Source organism: Corvus kubaryi, unplaced genomic scaffold (genome assembly GCF_017639235.1).
Source record: "Corvus kubaryi isolate FWS band 111438036 unplaced genomic scaffold, C.kubaryi_AGA036_p1.0 37394, whole genome shotgun sequence".
NCBI classification, from domain to species: Eukaryota; Metazoa; Chordata; class Aves; order Passeriformes; family Corvidae; genus Corvus; species Corvus kubaryi.
In genome coordinates this window covers 215,249-238,224 of record NW_024581133.1, presented here as the reverse complement: position 1 = coordinate 238,224, position 22,976 = coordinate 215,249, and the positions used below count along the sequence as shown (strand labels likewise).

Genomic DNA, 22,976 nt, shown 5'->3' with positions numbered 1-22,976 from the left:
ATGTTGCCACAGTGTGTCTTTGGCAGCTTTGCTGTTACACGTCCTGTGGTACCAGTTCTGCTGCTAAAAATCTGTTTGTCAGGGTCTGTAAGTTAAAGGCATATCACTATGCCTTTAAATCATATTATAATATATTAAAGAACATTGCTGAAAGAATATTGCATGGAAGAATATTGCTGGGCAGGCAGGAAAAAATCTAATAGAACATGTATAAGTGCTGCTAAGATAGTAATGAAATTACCTGAGCTATTAAAAATTCTGGAGTAGAGCTGATCATAGCCAGAACTCCAGTCACTGAATTTGTTCATATTTACTCTCATGACCTTGTTAACTATGCATAAATAGAAACAACCTCTCTTTTAATAAGTTTCAAATTTATATTTCTGGGATCTTTAATTTGCTTTTCAAACTTTTTTGTGCAAATTTTATCTGCAAATACATAGGTAGCATTTGAATTGGGTAACTCTGTTTTCTGTCATGTGTTAGGAGCATTTATTAGCTTTATGCAGGATCACTTGTTACACTGATTCATTGGACAACATGTTCAGAGGTGAGTTTTCCTAGTGGTAGCCTCTACCAGCCTAGTTTCTGGTAGGCATCGTGAACTATTTCTTGAGAGCAGCAGTTATGGACAAACATCTCACTGACACACACTGAGAATAATCACAGCCTTAGCTTTAAGTATTAAGCACAGAATGAGATAGCAGAAAGGAGAACACAAAACCACTCTCAGCAGAATGTGCAATATTTGTATCAGCTCTAGGATACTGGAGGGAATCTTGCTTCAGGCATTCAACTACTTGGCCTTTCACTTATGAGTGAAAATGTGTCTCCTGTGCGACTGAAACTTTTATTTAGCTTTGCAAAATGGTTACTTTGGCCAATGTTCTAGAAGAAAATAAGATTGTGTTGACATAAAAAGCAAACATGCTGTCCTGAGTCCATGTCCTTAACTTTCAATGTGATTACAGGGGCCCCAGATGATATTCAGTGCAGCCAAAGATCTTGGACAACTGTCAAAACTCAAGGTAATGGAGCCAGATGAAGCTGTGAATGGCTTGCGCTAACAAAAAGGGATGAAGTATTAGTGACTGTAGGGCCAAACCTCATGCCTTATTCTTGTATAATATAGTGAGATTGAATATGGCAGTAACTACTCAGAGGTGAATCATCATTTTACAGTTTCATTAAAACCAAATCGTGAATAAAAAAGTCTGTGCTTATATGGTAACTGATCACTACATGGGTCAAGAAGCCATCATTCCCATATTGCACAACTAATCCTTATGAGCATTAAATATAAAAAAAAAAAAAAAAAAAGTATCTTTGCTTCTGTAACCAGTTCTGAAAAAGCCCTAAGGTGAGAATACCAGTAATTTTCTTTCTGTGGATTATTTATGTGCATTGAACTATAGAGTGTACATCTACAGTACAGTCTTCAGCACTTCAGTGCTGGCCTCCACTTGATGGGCAGCAGAGATGTTTGATACTGATGTAATTTGTTTGCCAGTCAATTAGGAAATGTGGTATTTGGGCCTCTATGACTAATTGTTCAGTTTGCTAGAGGAGTTAAAATATTACCTAAGGAAATCACTGACTTCTTATTTAGAGAAAGATTTAGCAGCAGTGTAGTCACTCTAGGAATCTAATATGTTCTAATAGGAACCCCCCCTTTTTTTAAACATGGGGCATTAACAAACATCTTGTAAACTGACAGCTTTATTAATAAAATTAATTACTTCTAGATCATTTAGTATAATTATTTTAAGTTAAATTTTAACCTTTCCCCATCCCCCAAAACAGAGAAATAATACATCCTAGGAAAAGAAGTAATGCAAAAGAAGTAATATTAAACAGTGGATCTGGTTCTCTACAGTATGTTTTCAAGAAACGTCATGATTGCTCTAGGTTATAATTTGTTGTAAAAGCATTCTGAAGTTGAATTAATCCCTGTTAATCATAGTCCTTGGGGGACATTTGGCGGCTTTGTTTGTTTGTTTTTCCAAGAACAAATACTCACAATATTGTCTCTCTTTCAAAACCAACTGCAGTCTTCTCTTGCTTTGCAGGACCACGTGATCCGAGAGGAAGCCAAAAGCCTGACCCTGAGGCAGTGTGCAATAATGGATGTGGCACTAGTTACTATAAAGGTGCAGCTTTATGTGTCTCCGCTCTATGCTGGAATACCCAAGAATGACTGGTTTTTAGATAAAAAACTGGAGACTTTCATACAGTCTTCATGGGTTTGGTTTCTGAAGTCAAAATAAGTCATTAAGGAATATTATTTAATTTGCTTATCAGTCTTTTTCACATTGGCCTGGATCATTACTTGGTGTAAATAACTTGAAAGCAATCAGTTTCTAGAATAACAGCATATTTTCCTGTCTGCTGAGAAGAGACAGCACATCAGGAATGTAAGGAGGCAGCTACTTAAGTATAAAATTGAGGATACAAGAGGAAATACTTGTGATCAAGTGTTCTGAAATAAAAGTCTCCAAGGCAAGCAAGAAGTAACAGAGAGGGCTCCCAATTGCCATTTTTTGTATTTGTAGTGGAATTGGCATTTCTTTCAGAAATAAAAATAATTTGGGATTGGTAATGTTGTGGAAACATAAATGGAATAAATTGTTGAAGTACTGTATGCTCCCAAAGTAAGCCATGTGAAGTCCTCAGTAAGGTATGTAAATCTAATTCTTTTCCTTTCAAGGCATTTGTTCTAAACACATAAAAGTTGGGAAAAATGTGACCTCTAACCTTGCCTAAATTTCCTAAATTGCTTAAACTCATACAGAAGAGGCATTGATAGATTTTGACCGTTTTGCTAAAAAAAGTCTAGAATTGGAGGAAAAAGATTAAATAGGGGAAGTCCTTTGTTTATTCAGAATCCTTATATCTGTGTGCTAAATTATAATTGTCAATTCATAAACTGAGCTTAAGAATGCTTTCTGAGAAATCTCTTTTCAATTTGTAAGGCAGTGATTGCCTGCTGTACTTAGCACTTGATATGGCAAAATCATTTCTTTCCAAAATACTTAATAAATAACCTTGATCATGCAGAAATTGGGTAGAAAGTGAAAAAGGGCAAACTTGGGGAATTAAGAAAAAAAGATTGCTATGTTTATTTAGGAATGCAATTTTTAAAGTTTAATGATCAAAATCTATAATTTTTTGGTAATGCTTAGTAAATGCAGTTTGTTTAAAAGCAAAACCATGGCTGCCCAAATAAGAATAGGAGAATGGTAAAAATGGCATATGGTGTGTGTTTAGAAATTGGGTAGCTGGTAAAGAAGGTAAAAGGATGGTGAAGAAGGGTTTTGCAGCAAGGAGTAGTCTTTTTTATTTTTCCTCTCATTTAATTCGCTAAGAGACAATTATAATTTAATAGTGGATGGTGTTATTAATCCTTTGAAGAATATAAAGTGAAGGAATAATTTTTGATCTTAAATATATATATATAGCATATCATCAGTCTGTGTATTATGTAATAGCAACTGTAGCAATTTCTGTATCTATTTAATATTTTTTAGCTTAATTTGCAATTTACAGTTAGGAGGAGTGGCTTTCTGGCCTCAGTTATCTGAAACTGAGTTCTCTGCTACCTCATTGTTTCTGGGCTGACATAATGTTCATTGATAATATTGTCCCAGTTTCCACTCTACATCCAGACTGCCTCTACAAAGAGATACCAGCACCCAAAGGGGCTTGTGTATTTGGCATTTGGCAGGTTTTGGTTGAGACTGCAGTGGCTTCAGCACTTATTTCCATATACTTAACATCTGCCCTTTTTATCTGTCAGTGTGACTTTCAAACCTCTTGTGTCACCTACAAACCTTGAAACCACTCAGAGAGGAGCAGGAGTAGCAGGTGAATTATTTTAAGGTTTCCGTCTCTAAGGAACAGGGTCATAACTGATCCAGCTGAATCTGTAAAACCCTGTTTACTCATTATTTTTCTATGTTTGGTTCCATACAGTACTGATACATTCATATTGCTGGTTTTGCTTGCAAAATTTATCATTTATGGGCAAATGAAAAAAATGAAAAACTCAGGAAAACAAGGGTCAGGTGTCTTTGTTTCTTAATATGGCTGTTGGCTTTCATGGAGTTTTCAGCCAGTTGTAGCTGCTGCAGATGATATTTTATTGGGAGATACAACTTTAAAAAAATCACAGTAATTGTCACCAGTAGCAGGAAATACTAACAGATTTTGACACTTGCTTATAAATTGATTATGATCCTTAGTGAAATCATGACTAAACTCTTAAGCAACTAAGATAAGAGTTTTGCTTGGAACATACAGTATGAAATAATTCACTTGGAAAGAAACATTTTATGTAAGTAATGATGAGAAGATAGAGGTGATTTAGTCAGAACCTTTTAAACTGACACTAACTGTCTCCATAGTATTAAAACAATACAAAAATTTTGCAACCTGATGACTTCAAACCCCGTGCTTTGCTCCTACAGATATTTTTTCCCTGTAACAGTCAGTAGCCAACAACACAGGAATGTAAATAATAGCTGTTATGAAACATTTGTGTTTCATCTCCTGCAAAATCTTGAGAACTGTAAGGTGAAATGTGTACACTAAATGCAAAGGGCTTGTGTGGACAATAGGTCTGAGCTGTCCAGCTAAGCTTGGGAAGCAGCAGTCAGTGGATATGTCTGGATGGATGTGAATTGGAATGTGTACATTGCACCCATTCCTTTGGCAACACTCCAAAAAGGCAGGAGGAGTAGATTCTACTTACAATCCCCAACTCTCACTGTACAGACCAATATCGCATCTCATCAAGTAGTCACAGTGCTCCTGAAAAACATTGTTTGTTTTTACTAATTAGCCGTTAGTGGGAAGTTTATTGATCTTGAGACCTAGAACTGTAGTGGAGGTTGCAAAATGCTTTGCAATGTGTCTGAACAAAATGAAGGTATGTAGCACACTTACCTTTTCATTGTAGCTAAAGTGTATTAATTCATCAAACACTGTCTTGTATAAAACTTCAGGAAAAATTCTTCATTGTGAGAGGAAAAAGGAAATAATCTGTCCCTTAGTTTTTCTGAAATTAGCTTTGGTATTGAAAATATGATACATTTATATATGCAGGGTTTTTTTAATTTATATATTTTTTTAACCTAGTCAGCATGGTATCAAAGCAGTAAGCATATTTGTTTTTCCAAATCTAGCTGTGCCAGTAGAACAGTAGTTATCTTCTCACACTGCTACTGCAAAACTTCACACTCTGGAGTATTCTCTCTGAAAATTTTAACAAAATTCCCTTTTCCCTAAATATATTCTTTACCTGTGCTCATAAACCATGCCTTCATTTGAGAGGTGTTTGTGATGGGTTGGGTTTTTTTGTTTTGTTTTCGATAAAGAATTAAAACTGATTCCACTCTCTGAAACCTGAAAGAATAATGCAAATATTTGTCCAGTTTTGGCAAATGAGTACTTCAGATCATGAAGCTCAAGATTAAAATTTTGTATATTGTTTTCTTCCCCTAAGGCTTAATTTTTTACCCTTGGAAAGAAGTTTTGTATTAGAGATTATGACAGTTACTTCAAGTGCTATAATAAATGTACACACGCCTGTTGCTACTTCTAAAACACTCATTTAAGAATTTTACTTGAAGCTGTGTGTCTGTAACTGAGGCCTGTCTCAGGTAATTTGCCTCCATGAACAACCATATTTGTTTTTCATTTTAGCAATACTTCCATGCTGGAGGAAGTGGGCTGAAAAAGAATTTCCTGGAAAAGAGCCCAGACCTACAGTCCCTCAAATACGCTCTCAGCCTTTACACACAAACTACTGACGCCTTGATAAAGAAGTTTATAGCCACACAAACTTCTCAGAGTAAGTGATCTGTAAGGAACATAGAAATAAATCAAATCACATTTTAAATGTTCTGAATTACTGATTGCAGATTACATTCTCCACCCACTGTGGTATTTTAGAGTTCATTGACACAAATTTGCTCATGTGGTGTTATCTAATGCTGCTGCCAGTTGTTGGAGCTTATCTGAGGGCAGTTCATTTAGGGGCCTGTGACTTCCCAGGAAGAACAGTCCCCACGCTCTGGATGCACACTGAACACCAGGGTTATTTGTAGGAGCACTGCACACATTATATTCCAAGCTGAGTGTTTTCTTCGTTCTAGAAACTGAACATTTGTACATAATAGTAATCTTTACTAGATTTCTTTTGAATGTAATGAGCATTTGTAAAAATGACCTGCCTGCCACTTCATGTCTTTGGGAAAGAATACAATTTGCTGAGATAATGAATTACCCTGCTCCAGCTCATAAGAATCAGAAAGTTTTAATTGGACAATAAAGCTGGAAATAATTGCTTTTACTTCTGAAGTACAATATGTTACGGTATGAAAAGCATGAAACATGAGTTTTGCAGCTTGCCCCAAGATTATTTGCAAAGAATCATTTCCTAAGCTGTTTCCATATTGAAACTGAGGATCTCTGTTAATAACTCATATATTACAAATGAGAAAATCGCTATAAAACTCTAATATGTAGGGAATAGAGTCTTTTCTCCCCCTCTCAAAAAAAAAAAATTAACAATATGGATCCAGGCAGAAAAGTGTTACTTTTATGTGTATTTTGCTTTTCTTTAACATATACTTTCACTGTAACTTCAGGAGAAAAAAATTATCTAAGTTGTAGCCATAAATAGAGATCTTTTATAAATCCTGAACCACAAAACTGAATTTTCTGTGTTTCACATCCTGATTTCAGCCTGAGGTCTGTGTTAATTTCTGTGCACACATTACCATGCCTATATTTGCACACCAGTATTGTCAGAAATGTAGCCACTGGGAATGAAACGTAAAGAAAAGTGACTCATAACTTTTCATTATCCTTTAATGCCTCATTTAAAAGAATTAAATCCTCATCTATTATGATCTCTAGTCTCACAGCTATAACTGTATCATTAGCTTTTAGTTAAAATGACCCTGTTTGCAAATCAGCAGTTTTCTCTGGAATATAATTAGATTGATATTTGCCCTAATTTTTTCACATTGCCAATCCATAATCAATAGACAGTTGGATGTAAGTATTGGATTGCTCAAAGCAATGAAAAAAGTATAGTTTAAATGTAAAGAAAGCATATATTGAATAATAACTATGACTGTAGATATAAGTGGGTGCTTGGTTTTCCTGTAATGACTACAAGAATCAGAAAAAACAATCAGGCTTACTTTTAACCACAGGTTAAAATAGTTTCTCACTCACCATGACTAAGCTGCAGTTTTTCTAAGAAACTGAAGAGCAAAAATTTGTTTAATTGGTGTGCGAAGGGAGAGTTAACTTTACACACAAACAGAAAGCAGAAAGGTTGGACTTTATGAGCTTGGAGGTCTCTTCCAACTTTATTAATTCTCTGATTCTGTGGTAGGGGCTCTGTAAAAGTGTGTGTTATGGTCCTTGATAGTTCCTGTATTTGTGTTCATGCCAGGATCATGTTCAATAGGCATAACCAAATTATCCGAGAATATGATTTGCACCATTTCTAAAGAAGGATGACTGCTTGAACCAGAGTTTTGTTTCCCAGCCTTTGTGCCCACAAATTCCTAAAAATCTTGTCAACAAAGCAATTTGCATAAGATAATAGTAATAAAACCATTCCTAACTTTTAAAATGGTGACTCAGGGAGTCATAGTTTTTCCTGTGGTGGTTTCACCACACTAAATACTTGAAAGCTCAATTCCTACTGCCTCTTTCAAATACATCGTGAGACTACATTGTTATAGACATATGCTTTAAAAGCAAATTATCACACAAACAGGAATAATAAAATTAACTGCTGTAAGCTTTTGCTGATGATTTTTTCTTTTCAAAGCACCACTATAGACTCTCAAGACTTCTTAAAACAGACAAGTGTTGGAATAAGTAAATGACAATGCTGAGCATAATCTCATAGTAACGTTTTCAGTAACTGCTTTTTTTTTTTTATTTTTTGTTTTCTCCATATAATGATTTGTCATGGCTGAAATTCTTTTCCAACTCTAATGGTTCTATGCTGCTGCAAGTTGTAAATTTAATGCTCACTCAGGGTTGTGAACACAAATCTGTAACCACACTATGAAAATTAAGGATAAAAGAAAAATGTGTTCTAATAAATGAAGTTGATACAGACAGTACAGGTTCCAGATTAGCTTTCTCAGTGACATAGCTTAAGTTCTGTCATCTTCTGGCATATTTTATACCTGCCTTTCTGCCTAGCAGAGGAGGAGGGAGAGGTTTCTCTTCAACTGTTATTCCAGATCTGCCACACACTTTCAACGTGTTTGTTTGGAAATTAAATCCTGTGGAAACTCCGATTGTTACATGTTTTAACATTGGTATCAATAGGATAGTAAGGGGAGATATAATCTATGATTGTCCCTTGGTATAAACATTTCCAGAAAAATGAGCAAAGCCTGCTAAGCACTTGTCCTTTTTTAAACCCAGCCCACAAATGTAAAACATGCAGAGCAGCATTCTCTTTTGCAAATAAATTATCAGTGTTGTTTGATGAGAAAACTTTTATAATAACACATAGAATGATTTATAAAATGGTAGTAAAATTTAGTTCCACCTATCTGACCTTCACACATATAATATTACCCAGAAGGGATTCAGCTGATTCTGCAGTGCCTGTTGCAAGCACATTCTTCTGGATCAGTTTTCTTACTCAACCATACACAAGTGCTATCCCTGCCACGAGTGATAGCATGGCCCCTTCCATGGAGCAGGTCACTTCTGTAGTCTCTGAAAAGGACATTGCTACAGACCTAAAGGATTTTGCAAAACCTGAAGGCAGTTTAGGGAGGAGAATTGCATTCCAGAGCCTGAGTGAGCAGTATTGAACACTCTAGGTGGTCATTGATACCCCTTCAAAGAGCATGTAAAGTACAGTGAGATGAGAATCGTGTACCATCAGTTCACCATTACCAAGCAAATCACCTGAGGTTCAGATCTCAGATTGATTTTGTTTACTCTAAACTTCTGCCAGCTGGAAATTGTCACTCTATTTGTGCACTAATAATAGTAATAAACATTAGCTCAAGCTGTAAAAGTGGGTGGGTTTTTTCCTCTAAATTCAGCTAGAGGATAACATTCTTGCATACATAATTCAATTTTGTTTTCAAAATCTTCTGTAACCAAACCAAACAATTCTTTTTGCACCCTCCACTTGTGCCAAGCATGAATCAGTTGTAAAATAGGAGCACAGTGCCAAGCCTGACCTGTAAAACCTGGCTCAGGTGGGGGTTCAGTGCTGTAGGGCTGGAAGACCCATGGCTGGTTAACAGCTGGAAGGCAGCCAGCCCAGAATTTCAGGGAAAGCTCCAAGGCTTCTGCAAAAGACCATAGATTCTGTACATTGATACTAGCTCTAGACAAAATGGACAAATTTCAGGTCAGACAGGACAAGATAATTTTAACCAAACGAGCTAAATTCAACCACATTTTCACAATCAAGACAAAACTCTCAAAGCCAAAGGACAAACTCTTACTATACTTCTGTTGGTCTATTGCATGAACTTTCCTACTCTGTGGTACATTTGACTTACCCTTACTCAGTGCTGAGACCAGTACTGGTAAAGCTTCTCTAAAGTCATTCCTAAAAAAAAGACAGAAGCAGTCACCCTTTTATTAAGTTGCACCTTCACTTCTTAAACTACTTAATGTATATCAAAATTAAAAGGCTGTGATTTAGTTTAGCAAATGCCTTAAATCTTCAGTAATTTCATAAACTATAGCCAGTGCTGTGAATATTTACATTTGTTTAGCATCAACACTTACAACATTTGAACAAATATTATTTTAGTTTTAGCAAATTACGTAAAAAGACAGCATCTCAAACAGTTTCCTGAATTAGCTCTCATTTATTACCACTAATTTCTCCAAACTAAACACCACTAAAAAATGCATCTAAAATGGTTGTTTATTGGACATGGAGAAATATTTTTCTTACAAATTACAGCAGCTCCAGTTTATAAACATCATTAGAGAATGGTGCTGTTGTTGTAAGGTATACAACAGTAATACATAATGGCAGGACTCTGAAATCATTTTTAGCTTGACTTAAAATAGTTTGTATTAGCTAAGCAGAAAAATCAATACTCATCTCACAACACATAGACTGCAAACCCTACCTGTGTGTTTACAAGGCTGCAGAAAATGCTTTGCTTCAGCTGGTCTGAATCAGATTTCTTCATTCTTATGCCAGACAATTGAAAGCTAAAAAGGGACGATGCACCTGAAAACAAGAAGATACAATACTCATTCTCATTAGGTAAATACGCTTATCTCTAACAGTAACTCCATCCTTGTCTTGTGAGGTCACCAATACAGGGAACGAAGTTACACAATCAAAAATGAAGACAAGTTCTTTTCAACTTCCAAGCCAAAATTCAGTTCTGTGTTCCTTTGCAATCTGGAGTTGTACAAAGCAAAGCAGAACCTCAATGGTTCATAAATATATGGAATGACATTAAAACAATAATCTGATATTAACTATAATTTAGGCAAGCAGATAGATGACATCAGACTACAGAAAATAAAAATTGCTTAAATTGTTTAGCAGCTGTTGTAGGTGAAAAAGAAAGACCTTTTCATCTTTTGCTTGTCAAAACCATTGTATTATTAACTGTCATATTTTGAAAGCTATACCTGTAGTCTGTCATGAAATTTAAGTCCTACAGAGCATTTCCAGTTCTCTCATAACCCATACTTCAGACAGAATTTAAATCAAGAAATAATCCCTGCTTCATCCACTGTAGTTTCAAATTGAGGTCAGAATCGTGTTACACAACCTTATTTCATGAAAGAAAAAGCCAGACCTGCCTTGCAAGCTGCAGAAATCAGCACACTATTGCAAGCAACAAACAGGACAGATAAGAAAAAAAAGTGAAGAAACTTGCAGAATTACAACAAATAAAAGTATTCCAGCATATGCTGATAGCAAAGTAAATGCATTCAGAATAGTGGCAGAAAAATAGATAAAACCAGACTGCTGGTAAGCAGGTCTTTACAAAATATTCACTTAAAAGACTGCCACATTAGAAAATTTCTGGTTGGTCCTTAAATGAAACAGTAAAGCACCTAAATTAGAAACAAGTTGTGTATCAGTTTCCTCTAAGTCTCAAGAAAATAAACACAAGCTACCAGGTGGCCATCAGTTATATGACATCAGTTTTTAAAAAATTACTTCCTACTAGAAGCAGAGCATTCAATACATACAGAAACCTCTTGAGAGGCATGTGTGTTGTCTGGGTAAAACGCTGTACAGAATACATGCATATATATAAATATATACATACATACACACCCACAGAGGGATAGATGATGCCAGTTGGATACATAAATCCCAGATCAAAGCTGGCTCATTCCTGGTTTCTCTCCTACGTGGACAGAGCAGCAGATGCAGCTCTGGGGGGTCCCAAGAAGCTGTGCAATTGCAGCCCTGGCTGTGTGGAGCACAGCTTTCCCCAGGAGAGATGAAGGGAAAGGCCTGAGCTGGGGATTCCACTCCAGCACTCAAACCTGTACTTCCTACTCACACCACAACATTCTCCTTTCATATTATGCTCTCTGAGTGCCTCATAATCACTGCCTGATGCCAAAAAAATTCCAATAGGAGAGAATGTACTTTGATAGTGTGGCTTTGTACAATTGTGGAGAGGCTTAGAGATGTTGCTGAATCTCCTGTCAGCCTTAACTCCATCATAACAAGTGATCCTTTAGACAAATGATTTACATTTGCTAATCAAATACAAACCTAAATCTTTTCAATCTTTTTATGACAGCATGGTGAATAAATGGTTGCTGAAGTCAGCCTTCAAGTATTGAACTTGGTTCTCAGAATCCCCCAAAACAAATAATTATCAACCATTTGTATAGCAACTTCTTGAAGCAAAGCACATGTTGCAGTTAGTGTGGTTATCATGATAAAATTGGTTTTCTCTGCTGCCTTGTTTTTCTCTAACACAGAGATCATCTAGCTTGCTCCATCCATCTCCTAATAATTCAGCTTTAACTTGTACTCTTTGGACTAAATGAAAATATTCAGAAATGCACTGAAGGTTTTCCTGCAACTCAGTCTCAGTCTCCTGTGAAAAATAACTTGATGAGTCATCCTGATACTTTATCTCCTAATAAATTAGCAGCTCAACACCAGACCAATATGTATTTTATTGATATCATCAATCAAAAGATGACACGTGCTTGTCTGGATTAAAGTGCTGATTTCATAGCTTGTGTAATTCCTAGAGCATTGGAAACTGTGAAAGCTTGAATACTTTTCAACTTTTTCATTCTTATGTCCTATTTAAAAAATAAGGTCAAAGCATAGGTGCAGTATTTAGATGAACAGCTTTATGCTGAAAAAGCCATTGAGGCAAATGGGATAGGTTAGGCTTACCACAGGCAACAGTGCCAGGTCAGCTGGTCTCATGGCCAGGCTCCCAGGGCTCAGTGAGCTTTCTAAGTCTTGGGTAATAAAATCACATAATGCATGATTATTAGTTTGCAGGTAGTTGTTTTTCTTCTGAACTGGATTTCTAATCCTCAGAGAGGTGAAGAAGATCTTGAAATCCTCAACCCTTAGAGACAGAGTTTAAAAAAACCAAAATAGAAACATATGTAAACCTCCCCAGGTTTAGAAACTTTTGATACGTTCATACAAAGTTTGAGAGTCTTGCTTGTTGTCTTCGGCTACTTTGGGGCAAAAATACTGCAGGTCACCACATTCTGAAATTTTATGCTAGCTCATTTTCTGTGAATCCCGTTTATGTCTGCAGGGCTCTTTATTCATGCAAACATAGAAGTTAGTTTCCACAGTCCTCTTCATTTGAAAACTTTTTGCTGCTAAAAGATCAAGCAAGACAAATGAATCCTTCTACAGTAACGTACTTTTGTTCACAATCACAGACTGATTCAGCAGGAGTCTCTTGAATTTAGCAGGAGTATTATCCTAGAAAATATAGGGAGTTACTGTTTTGGTTTTACAAAATATACATGACTCATTTTTATATTTACATGTTCTGCTATTTTCTCTATCAGAGTGCACAAGTTCACCTTTTCCAAAGGTACCTACTAAGGAATAGAAGGCAAGGGAATTTCTCTGTGCACATGCAGCAATTATGACTAAGAAACTGTCATGACTAAGAAACATTTGACTTGGTCCAAAATGTCTGTCTTCTGTCAAAATCATTAGTGTTAAAACAGCTATCACATTGATGACATTGCAGGTGCTAAATAAGGAGGAATAAAAGCCTAACTCAAGGCCTTACTGGTCACTGAGGAGTGAGCATCTTTGGCCAGAGGAGATCCTTTTTCTCCTTTACAGTTTATTTACTGCGAATGAATGACTGCACTTTAAATGCATGTGATCACTTTAAGACCCACCAGTAAGAGGATGCTGTATTTTGAATCATATGAATATGCCAACAAATAAAATGTAAAGCAGATATTAGAAAGCAAGGAGTAATAATTAAACATCCATAAAGTTTTCAAACATAAGGCAGAATCATTTATAAGTTTGTTAGTCTTCGAATTAGTTATATTACAGTATTAAAGAAAGAAAAGTGCAATCATCCTCTGCTGTGCACAGAGAGATATTTATTGTCAACTAAATTGGCTTATTAAATGCAGTAGGATAAATAGACCTTTCTATAGTCGATCAGAATCACTAATTCCTGCTGTGACTGTACAAGAACTGGTAGCAAAAAAGAAAACAAAACAGCAGAAATAGACAGATGAGAGACTTTAAAATGAAGTACCATAGTTACTGAATGTCAACAAGAGATGCTGTAAGCAAATACCAAATGTCCTGGAATTGTATCTCTAGTTTGCTCAGCAGGTCAGGAAGAGAAATAGGGTTGTGTGATTACTAAAAGAAACCAAGTTTATATTCTAGACTCCACTAGAAATGATCTCTGCTGGCTGAGATGTTCTGCAAAGGAGGGCTTCTCAGCAATACTGAATGTAAGGGTCATTTCAATGTCAGCTGCTTTTAGTATAAAACTGGGTGATGTTGTGCACAAAATTTCTTTATAACCATATCAAGCTGTACTGTACATACAAGGCCTATCCCACTATATATTTGCAGTACTGCTTGGAGCACTGTTGTAAATTATGGACTACTAGGAAAAGGAAAGAGATACCAATCAGGAGACCTTTGCATGAATATATTTTGTATGAGTTAATAAAACAGTTGGAGAAACGGAAGTCTAACCCTTACAGATTCATAGATTTTTGTCTTGGTGAAATCCTACCTGTCGTTATTAGAGGTTAACACAGCACGCTTCACTATTACCATCACCCACCAGCTGCTCTCAAGGATATCTAATGAAAATGCTAATTGTCTTTTTTTAAAACATTCCCAGGGTTTTGGTTTGGGGATTTTTTTAAGCTGGAGGCTAAAACAAGTAACTGATACTGGCTGATATTTTCAGTGATATTCAGGATCAGTTTACCTCATCTTCCACTGTAGTCAGGGGTAAATTATTATTAACTGTGATTGGGAGAGAGTTCAAAAACTTCTCATTCTCTCTCTCAGTATATTCAGCTTTTGTCCCTAAGATTTAGGTGTTGCAAGTTCCTGGTTCCCTTCTCCTGGTTCTCACCTTTTGGCTTGGCATTGAAAGCTTTTTAATCAGAACAGAGTTACAGTATGTTCAGCTCAAACTTCAGAGCTGAAGGAAGGCTATAGACTGAATCAAAAGCCTCATTCATAGAGGTTATCACCACAAAATGTACCTGTGCTGAGGTTGAATTCCATGCATTATGGAACAGCTTGAAAACGTAGGATTTCAAAAAATTAAAGAATGAGACAGATTAATGCTCTAGGACCTCCAGTCTCTACTCTTTCATTTACTTTACAGTATCACAAAGCCAGTGAGAATACTCTATATATAAAAATACATTATATTTAGTATTCAAATTCTATCCTGGGCAAGCTTTTTTCTGAATTATAGGCATTGCCTGCATTTAATATAAGGAATATGAGGGAGGGCTTTTTCACACAAGTCAGCACCCTGGGTTAAATGTAACTCCATTAAAAACCTGCTACTCACTGATACATGGCCTAATGACATTGTACGTGCAAGAGAAAAGAAAACCAGCTTTATGACCTTGACCAAATGAGAATTTCCTTTCTCTTCTCAAGTAAAAGCAAATTTTACTATAGTCAGAGAATTCTTCAGTCTATGCTTCTAAATAAAACCATTCTATTTTTCTTGCTATTTAGCTTTTCTAGTCCATTTGATTCCTTCCTTTTTATACAAATTCTTTTAAAAAGTATGTATTCTTTTTTGTGAGCAAGACATAAAATGATTCACCAACTTAGAGCTTCCATATAGTACAGCTTTAAATAATTATCCAAATACAAGAAAATTAATTTCTGCCACTGAAACTAAACCTCTTGTCATTAAAAAGCTGATGTCTAGTAAGTTGCTTATTTACATGTCAGTAGTGGCCCAAACCCTCTGACTGATACTGAAATATATCTAACAGCAAAATTTGTACAGGTACCCTGCAATTCAGAAGTAACAGCTGTAATACAGTAAGGTATTGACACTGTGCATTTTTGCTAAAACACTACTGACTATGTTTCAAAAGTAGGTTCACAACAGTTCTAAGCCAAACTCACCTGAAAGCTTGGAAATGCAGAATAATATTCAAGGGTTCTGAGCATGTTAAATGATCACTGAATCTCCACATTTTGATGTATCAGGTAAAAAAGGGCTTGTTCTCTGAAGCAGTAACACTTGGGGTAAGAGTATTTAATTGACTTTGCAATGTTCATCCCATGTAGAGAACACAATTACAGATCAGGCCAAAACAACGAATAAACATCACTGCAGAACTCATTTCTGGAAAGCCACTGGTGAGGAAATCCAGGAAAGAAAAAGACTATGCATGATAACAGAAAAAATATTGTGGGTATAAACTAATTTCAGGGGGGAAATCACTTTCCCCATTATTATTATACACAAGACACCCCTCCCTCTTCTCTGTAACCCTTCCTTAATTCCTGTGCGAACTGTTGGAAAAATTCTAAAGGAATGTTTGTTTCTCCTCATATATGGAGGGATGGGGAACCAGTCAATGAGGAATTTTGGTATAAATTTCTCTGCTACCCACAGAAATAGCAGCCAGCTATAAAGGGGTAGCAATTTACTTTAGTATGTGGTTCACAGAGATTACACTGTGGGGACCAAGTGCAGTTCACAGAATTCAACTTTCATGGTCATTCAAAGAACAAGTAAACATACTCAATTTTGTTTATGTTGTGCTGTTATAATCTGATATATTGAGGAACTTTTCAAGACATACAGAGTCCCTTTAAAGAATCATTCGGTGCAAATTGACTTATAACCTCCTCTGGTGCTCAAAAGCAAAACTTTAAAAATTAAGTTCCTGGTTCCTCTGCCATGCTTTCAACCTTCTCCTTTTTTTCTTTAAACCCCTCTCTGTGTTAATGCAAAACTTCAGTAGTTTGTTGAGACAAAACCCTCAGCAAAGGATTCATCTATAATGACACAGAAGTAACTTTCCAAATGCACGCTCAGCAGTAAGGTTTTTGGGGTGTACATGCAAACAAATTACAAAACCACCAACTTCTGCATTTCAAGATACAAACACACCTAAGGACAACCAGAACAGAAAGTTCCAGGTGAACAGGATTTTTTATTTCACTGAGGCACTTTCCATAGATATTTGCAGTTGCCCAGAACTTTTGTGGCAAAATCATTTATGAATCTGTAACTGATTCCCACTTTAATGTGAAACATTTCAGAAATTTCTAAGTGTTTCTGACAGAAAATACCACTCACCTTTCACTGTCTATTTCTCTTGATGCATCAAGAAGCCAGGTGTGCTAACCAATAATTCTTGTTTCAGGTCAAACTGCTACTAATTCAGTGGGTGAGATATCTGTACAGGTGGACGTCTCTACCCATCCTGGAACTGGTGAGCATAAAGTCACTGTGAAAGGTAAGTTTCAGACAGTCAACTTTAAAAAGAAAGCAATGACAAAGACCAAACCTCCAAGTACACCCTAAGTCAAACATACCAATAATAAAGCAACAGTTGTTAAGTATTATAGTACTTGTGAAACTATCAGTACACTTCAGGTGATTAGGTGATTTTTCCTTGCTCAACAACAGCAGAAGTTCAGATTATGCAGGCAAGTACTGTCTATGCTTCTCTGTGTAGGTAATGCAAAGTTAATATAATAAGTTATGGAGCTGTAAATTAAAATGTGTCAAATTTTACTTCTCAATTGCTTGTACATAATTCAACCTGTAAAAAACTACAGCAAAGCTGGGTGGTGAATGACACCACCAAGTCTTAAGAAGTTGCATTTATAACAAAATGCCTTTGTTCTGCACAGCCTGAATTTCAGAAAGAAACACAGGATCATTCAGATTTTTTTAATTACAGTGAAGACAGCAGGCAAAAAGAACCTGTAATTGTAAATGAATTGTAAAATATATGTCTATATTTGATACTTTTGAACCTAAAAGTAGTCAGACACCTTTACTTGGCAGGGAAGGGGTAAAGCTCCTCCGAGGCTTGCCGGGTATTGAGATCCTATAGGAAAGCTCTCAGGTCACCTTTCACTGGCTATAAAAAAAATCATACAGGTTAATTAATTGGAACTCTTGCAATGGAATTTAACTTCAGTTCTTTTATCTCTTTACAGTTGTAGCAATTAATAACCTAAACTGGCAAACAACAGCTATGTTCCGTCCCTTCGTGGAAGTTTGCATACTGGGTCCTAAACTAAGTGACAAGAAAAGAAAGCATGGAACCAAGACAAAGAGCAACACCTGGTCACCAAAATACAATGAAACTTTCCAGTTGTAAGTCTTTTATGTCTGGGAATTGCATACTTTTTGAAAATTTTCTTAAAATACTTTTGCCATTAAACCATTAATAGCAACAACAAAAAAAACATCGTAAGGCTATACATAGATATAGACACTATTTCAAAATTATTTACTAATTTTTATCTTTGTTGTATATGAAGATGAATGGCAGTCACCAAGCTTTCAGTCCTACAAAACCTGGTTAAAATGTACAATTCATTTCCCTACAGAGAAGTAACTATTTATATCCCTAGGAATCTTTTGGCCTAGGTAGCTTTTTGGACTGAAGCATTAATTATTATTTCTAGATATCTGGGCCTTCATGACTGTAGAGATATCTAAATGTGTAAAGGGTTGTGCATGTGTTAATGTTATTGTTTATCTAATGCTATTATCATTTAATCCTTAAATCAGTAAGAAATTTCCATTTAACCTGGAGTTTTAAATTTAGTGCTTCTCTGCCCTTTTCTGAGATCATTTTTTTTTCCTCCCCTTACCCTCCAACCCTGACTGGAAATGAGTTCACTGTCTCTGTCTTACCACAAAGCTCCTTTTGATGCGCCTGCTGCCAAGGGTTTTCTGTATTTTTTGAAGCTGATTTAAAGTCATGGTGCTGACAGCTGGGGAACTAGCTGAACATTTTAAGTACTTTCTAGGGAAAGGTAACTGCCTGTTTCTGCTATTGAGGGAATTCTCTTTCTGTTCGGGCTGCTGAGAACAGAGACCCCATCACCAGTACATCTGAAGGGTTACTTGTGTAGAAAGTTTAAAATTAGCTATTGTGTTGCAACAAAACGGAACTACAAAACTTCAACTACCACTCTCGCTTTAATTTTTCCAAGATTTCTAGAGTGAATTAATTCCTTGGGGGAACTAAACTGAACTCCTTGTTCTAAATTCATATTGTTAATCCACACAGCCTACTGAGTAACGAAGATAAGCCAGGAGCCTACGAACTTCACCTGTCAGTGAAGGATTACTGCTTTGCCCGTGAAGATCGCATTGTCGGCATGACAGTGATCCAGCTGCAGGGCATCGTCGACAGAGGCAGCTGTGCGTCCTGGTACCCCCTGCTGAGGAACATCTCCCTAGATGAGACTGGCTTAACAATCCTTAGAATACTTTCTCAGAGGAATAATGACGAAGTTGCTAAAGAATTTGTAAGACTTAAAACAGAAACAAGATCTGCTGAAGAAATGGCCTAAAATACCCAAGTAATGCAAGATTGTCACCGCCAAGAACATAAATACAATGCTGTTGTCTGACTAGTGCATGCATGTGCAAATCTGTGGGAATGTTTAACTAACTGTGTTTTCAGTGTTTGCCAGTACTTATGTACTACATTTGCAAGGTATGTCAAGGAGCTGTATATCTTTTATACATATTTTGGTCTTTGTTAAAGTAATTGTTCCAATGAAGTGCCAAAACTAAGATTAAGAGTAAATGTTTCATCATATCTTTTTAAACGTTGATTTCACCTCATCACAATTCCATTATTTTTTAACATTTATTAATAAATAAGTAGCTTTTTTAATTGATTATAGGTCTGTTAAACTGTGTTGCTTATTCTAAATTAAGTTACATCCCTTACTCCTGTTTTAAAAATGACGTGTACTTAGTTTTCTTTAAACTCTCATGTTATGCAAGCCTCATTTTAGGTGTCTTACTGATGACTTTTTCTATCATTACTACAGATGCAGTTACTTATAGAAAGTGTTTGTAATTTTATAATTACCAATATAAAGTAATGATTTTTGCATAAAAATCTGAAAAAGGATGGGAATATTTTATGCTAATCTCTTTTTCCAACCTTTCATAAATATCACTGTGAAGAAATGCTGTTAAAGCAGGTTCTCAAGAAGCTGTGCTTATCAGAGTTTGTTACTGATGTTCGATATCTCGAGATAACTTTGTTCTTCAAAACTGCCATGGTAATATCATATTTGTATTAAAAGAGTAAGTCAGTATCTGTAGAAACAGGCTGCTGTACAGTACACTATACGTGCTTTTAAAAAGTGATTTTTTTAAATGATATGGTACTGTACAAGGGGTAGTAGTTTGGAATATGTCATGCCGGTTTGTGGTTTGTTTCTATAAATTGTTTGTGAGAAGAAAAGATGCTGTTAGCATTTTCACTCAGAGTTATTAATGTTGCTTTACATACTTAGCTGTAACATCAGTTAAGTGCTTTATTTCTTTAATTTTTTTTAGAAAAGTTCAACAGTTTGTACTTATGCAACATTACTATGTATTGCACTAAAGCAAACTCTGTGTCCTGTAAATACATTTAGTGAGGAATTGTAAAATAAAGTATGCAGAAACTGCTTTCTAGTTTTGCCATTTGATATTATTTATGTAACTATTGGTTTTATGTGCATATGAAGCCCGTGGAGTGGGCTTACTATATAGCTTTATAATATATTAAAGTATGATTTACCCTGTCTGGCATTTGGCTGTTCTATAGGTGTAAGATTTGATATGTCAGTGTCCTAAAAAATATAATAAATTAGGTAGATGTACATATATACGCACACATATAAATTGTAGAATATTGTCTAATGCTAAACACATTTGTCATTGCTTTTGGTCACAAGTGTTTCTCAACACACAGGTTGGAGTTTTCAGCTTTGCTTAGGGAAAAAATAACTAAGGGAAGGGAGGACGTGTAGTTTGTACATCGATGTCAGCCTTCTAAAAATGTAACAGAAGACTCCATGCAGGTAAACCAGATTGTTTCCAGGATATCCTTTTAGATGAGATTTTAAGGTCTTTGAACATCCTCAAATTTCTTCCTTGAATACTAAAAAGTAGATCTGTCATAAGTATGTGTAGACATTTAGGGAAGTTCTGCAGAGCCTTTAGAGAGTTAAGAGGACTCCCCTAGGATCATAGATTCCAAATTGTATTTCTGTAAGCTATAGCCCAAAGTGTCAACAGCAGACACAGACTCAATTTCAAGTAAAAACTGAGAATAATCAAGAGATGAGGTGGTTCCTGCTACAGAACACTGTTGTGGACAAGATGCAAAAGGAATTCCTCAAATGTATCATTTTTGGCTCTGTGAATTAAACCAGAAAGGCTGGAATAAACAGCTTCTGGTATTTTTACCTGGAGCACTTTCATCATATTTTTCTGTGGCTGTTTATTCTACTGTAAAATGGCACATATTTTAGTGCATAATGTCATCACCACCCACTTAACTTTATCCCTGAGATTCGGGATAAAAGAGTAACAACTGAATCAGTCAAGGCAGTCAATTACTGCTTGTAGTGGTCTCCCTCAGCTGCACGCACCAGAAGTAATCAGGCAAGCTGGTAAAAGCATCCCTTATAATCCACAACTTTACACAGTACAGTTTAATGTTTCACTGTTTTTAACAGAGAAATACTTTATATATCAGAATTTGTCATGTGGAAGATAAGAGGAAAATGTGCTAACTACACCAAAGGACTGTTTTAAACATTGTTATGGATCAAAATACAAGTATATGCAATTGTGTAGCGCAAGCAGTTGGACCTCACACATTTCACACAGTCAAAATGATTGATATGGAAGAGTTTTCAGTGCTGTTTTAAAGGCTGTTATAATCTCTTTTAGGGAAGTAAATATCCCATTTAAAAAATACAACTCATGAGAATTTTCTTAATTCAACTGAGCTAACCTAAGTGAAGTGACAGCTGTTCCTGCAGTTTCCCTTCTCAGTGACAACCGATGTAATCAAAACTCTAATTGGAATTCCTTTTGTATTGGTTCATTAAGATAGCAAATATACACATATGCACTTAGGGAAATAAAGGAGAAAAAAGACAGCAGGGAACAGCAAGATTATTTTGAGAACAAATTTTCCATTCTCCAAGGAACAGTGACTACATGGAAACCATTTGATGTGCACCTGAAAAGAGCAAATGCATTTAGAGAAGTCTGTCATATGACAGCTCTTCAAGTCAACCTGTATACTCAGAACTGACAGTTTTACATAAAACTGTTCAATAAAGACAGAGAAAAATATTTTTGCCCTTTTTATTTTGTTTTCTAGGATGAAAATGTAAGAGCCAAATATAGAAACTGAATTAAATTTTTCTCAAAGCATTTTGTAGCTAATATCTGATAAAAGAAGGGAATTAGTAATGTGTGAATTAAAGACATATAAGAAGCTAAAACTAGCAGCCATTCTGAAAATCTCAAAACAACTTATCTCAAATAATTTTTTTTATAATGCCATGTGAGATGACACCTGAATTAAGAACACAGCACTGGACGTCGCCTTTCCTTTGCATATGAACATTGAACCCAGGAAACTGCTGAAATACCAAAGGAAGCATCTGTTAGATGGAACTGGATGTGCGTAGTTCTTCGTATCCTTTATGTCTTCTGGAGACCTAAATTTGCGTCAAAATAATCAATTCCCAGCTGTTGGGCCATCACCAGGATGTTCAACCAGTCCCAGCAGCAAAATATGAAACATTTTTCAAATTATTTTTTCTCTGCCCTGGAAGAATCAAGGAGCTTTGGCTTGGGTAGACACAACTCTAGTGATTTACTTGAGAAGCTTACACAACAGAAGTAATAATAAACCAATAATTTCCATCTGTTTTTCTCAATCTGTTTTACTAGTTTTCACTGAGATTCTCATGCTAGTGACTGTAGAAATCAAATTTGTAGGCAAATACTGAAAGCAGAATAATAATTTACAGTATTAGTGTGAATTTAATACACATTTCTCACAAATCCCTTGAAATCTAAAGACCTGGACAAATATGGGGAGAATATTAAGTTATTAAATTCAGCAAGCAGACATAAAATTAACATAAATCGATTCAATGTTATTTGTAAAATACAGCTGGACAAGTGTTAGAAAACATTCTGTTGTTTACACATGCTTATTTTGATGGTTATTTCGTATCACTTGACATTTTGGCACCAGATTTATGCAATTGACGTGCACTATGAAAAATTCATAGAAATGAATCTTCAGGAGACAAATTCTAAATTATTTTAGAAATTATAATCAAGACATGGGATGCAAACATGACTGAGACTAATAAGCAGGACTGGGATATTCTAAAAACATGTCACTCTAAGCATTTGCTGAGATAAAGAAAA

The 22,976-nt window shown here is 35.8% G+C and overlaps 1 protein-coding gene and 1 long non-coding RNA gene across 10 annotated transcripts in view; one reads left to right on the top strand and one right to left on the bottom strand.

The window, feature by feature from the left end:
• LOC121669798 overlaps positions 1 to 16,914 on the bottom strand; it is a 43,539-nt gene extending 26,625 nt beyond the window's left edge. For 4 of the 5 annotated variants that reach the window (XR_006017895.1, XR_006017897.1, XR_006017899.1 and 1 more), the window contains exons 1-3: positions 16,836 to 16,914; positions 10,152 to 10,255; positions 9,567 to 9,616 (exon numbers count right to left, since the gene is read on the bottom strand). This is a non-coding gene — a long non-coding RNA (uncharacterized LOC121669798). Of the gene's footprint in view, positions 1 to 9,566; positions 9,617 to 10,151; positions 10,256 to 10,668; positions 10,735 to 16,835 lie in introns of those variants that run through there. The other variant, XR_006017898.1, reaches the window with a different exon arrangement.
• UNC13C (unc-13 homolog C) overlaps positions 1 to 20,198 on the top strand; it is a 137,377-nt gene extending 117,179 nt beyond the window's left edge. For all 5 annotated transcript variants that reach the window (XM_042039281.1, XM_042039279.1, XM_042039280.1 and 2 more), the window contains 6 exons: positions 972 to 1,028; positions 2,070 to 2,150; positions 5,704 to 5,851; positions 16,903 to 16,995; positions 17,708 to 17,867; positions 18,793 to 20,198. In XM_042039281.1, coding sequence (XP_041895215.1) covers positions 972 to 1,028; positions 2,070 to 2,150; positions 5,704 to 5,851; positions 16,903 to 16,995; positions 17,708 to 17,867; positions 18,793 to 19,078 — 825 coding nt within the window. In that variant the 3' untranslated portion in view covers positions 19,079 to 20,198. The remainder of the gene's footprint in view (positions 1 to 971; positions 1,029 to 2,069; positions 2,151 to 5,703; positions 5,852 to 16,902; positions 16,996 to 17,707; positions 17,868 to 18,792) is intronic.
• The last annotated feature ends 2,778 nt before the right edge of the window (positions 20,199 to 22,976 follow it).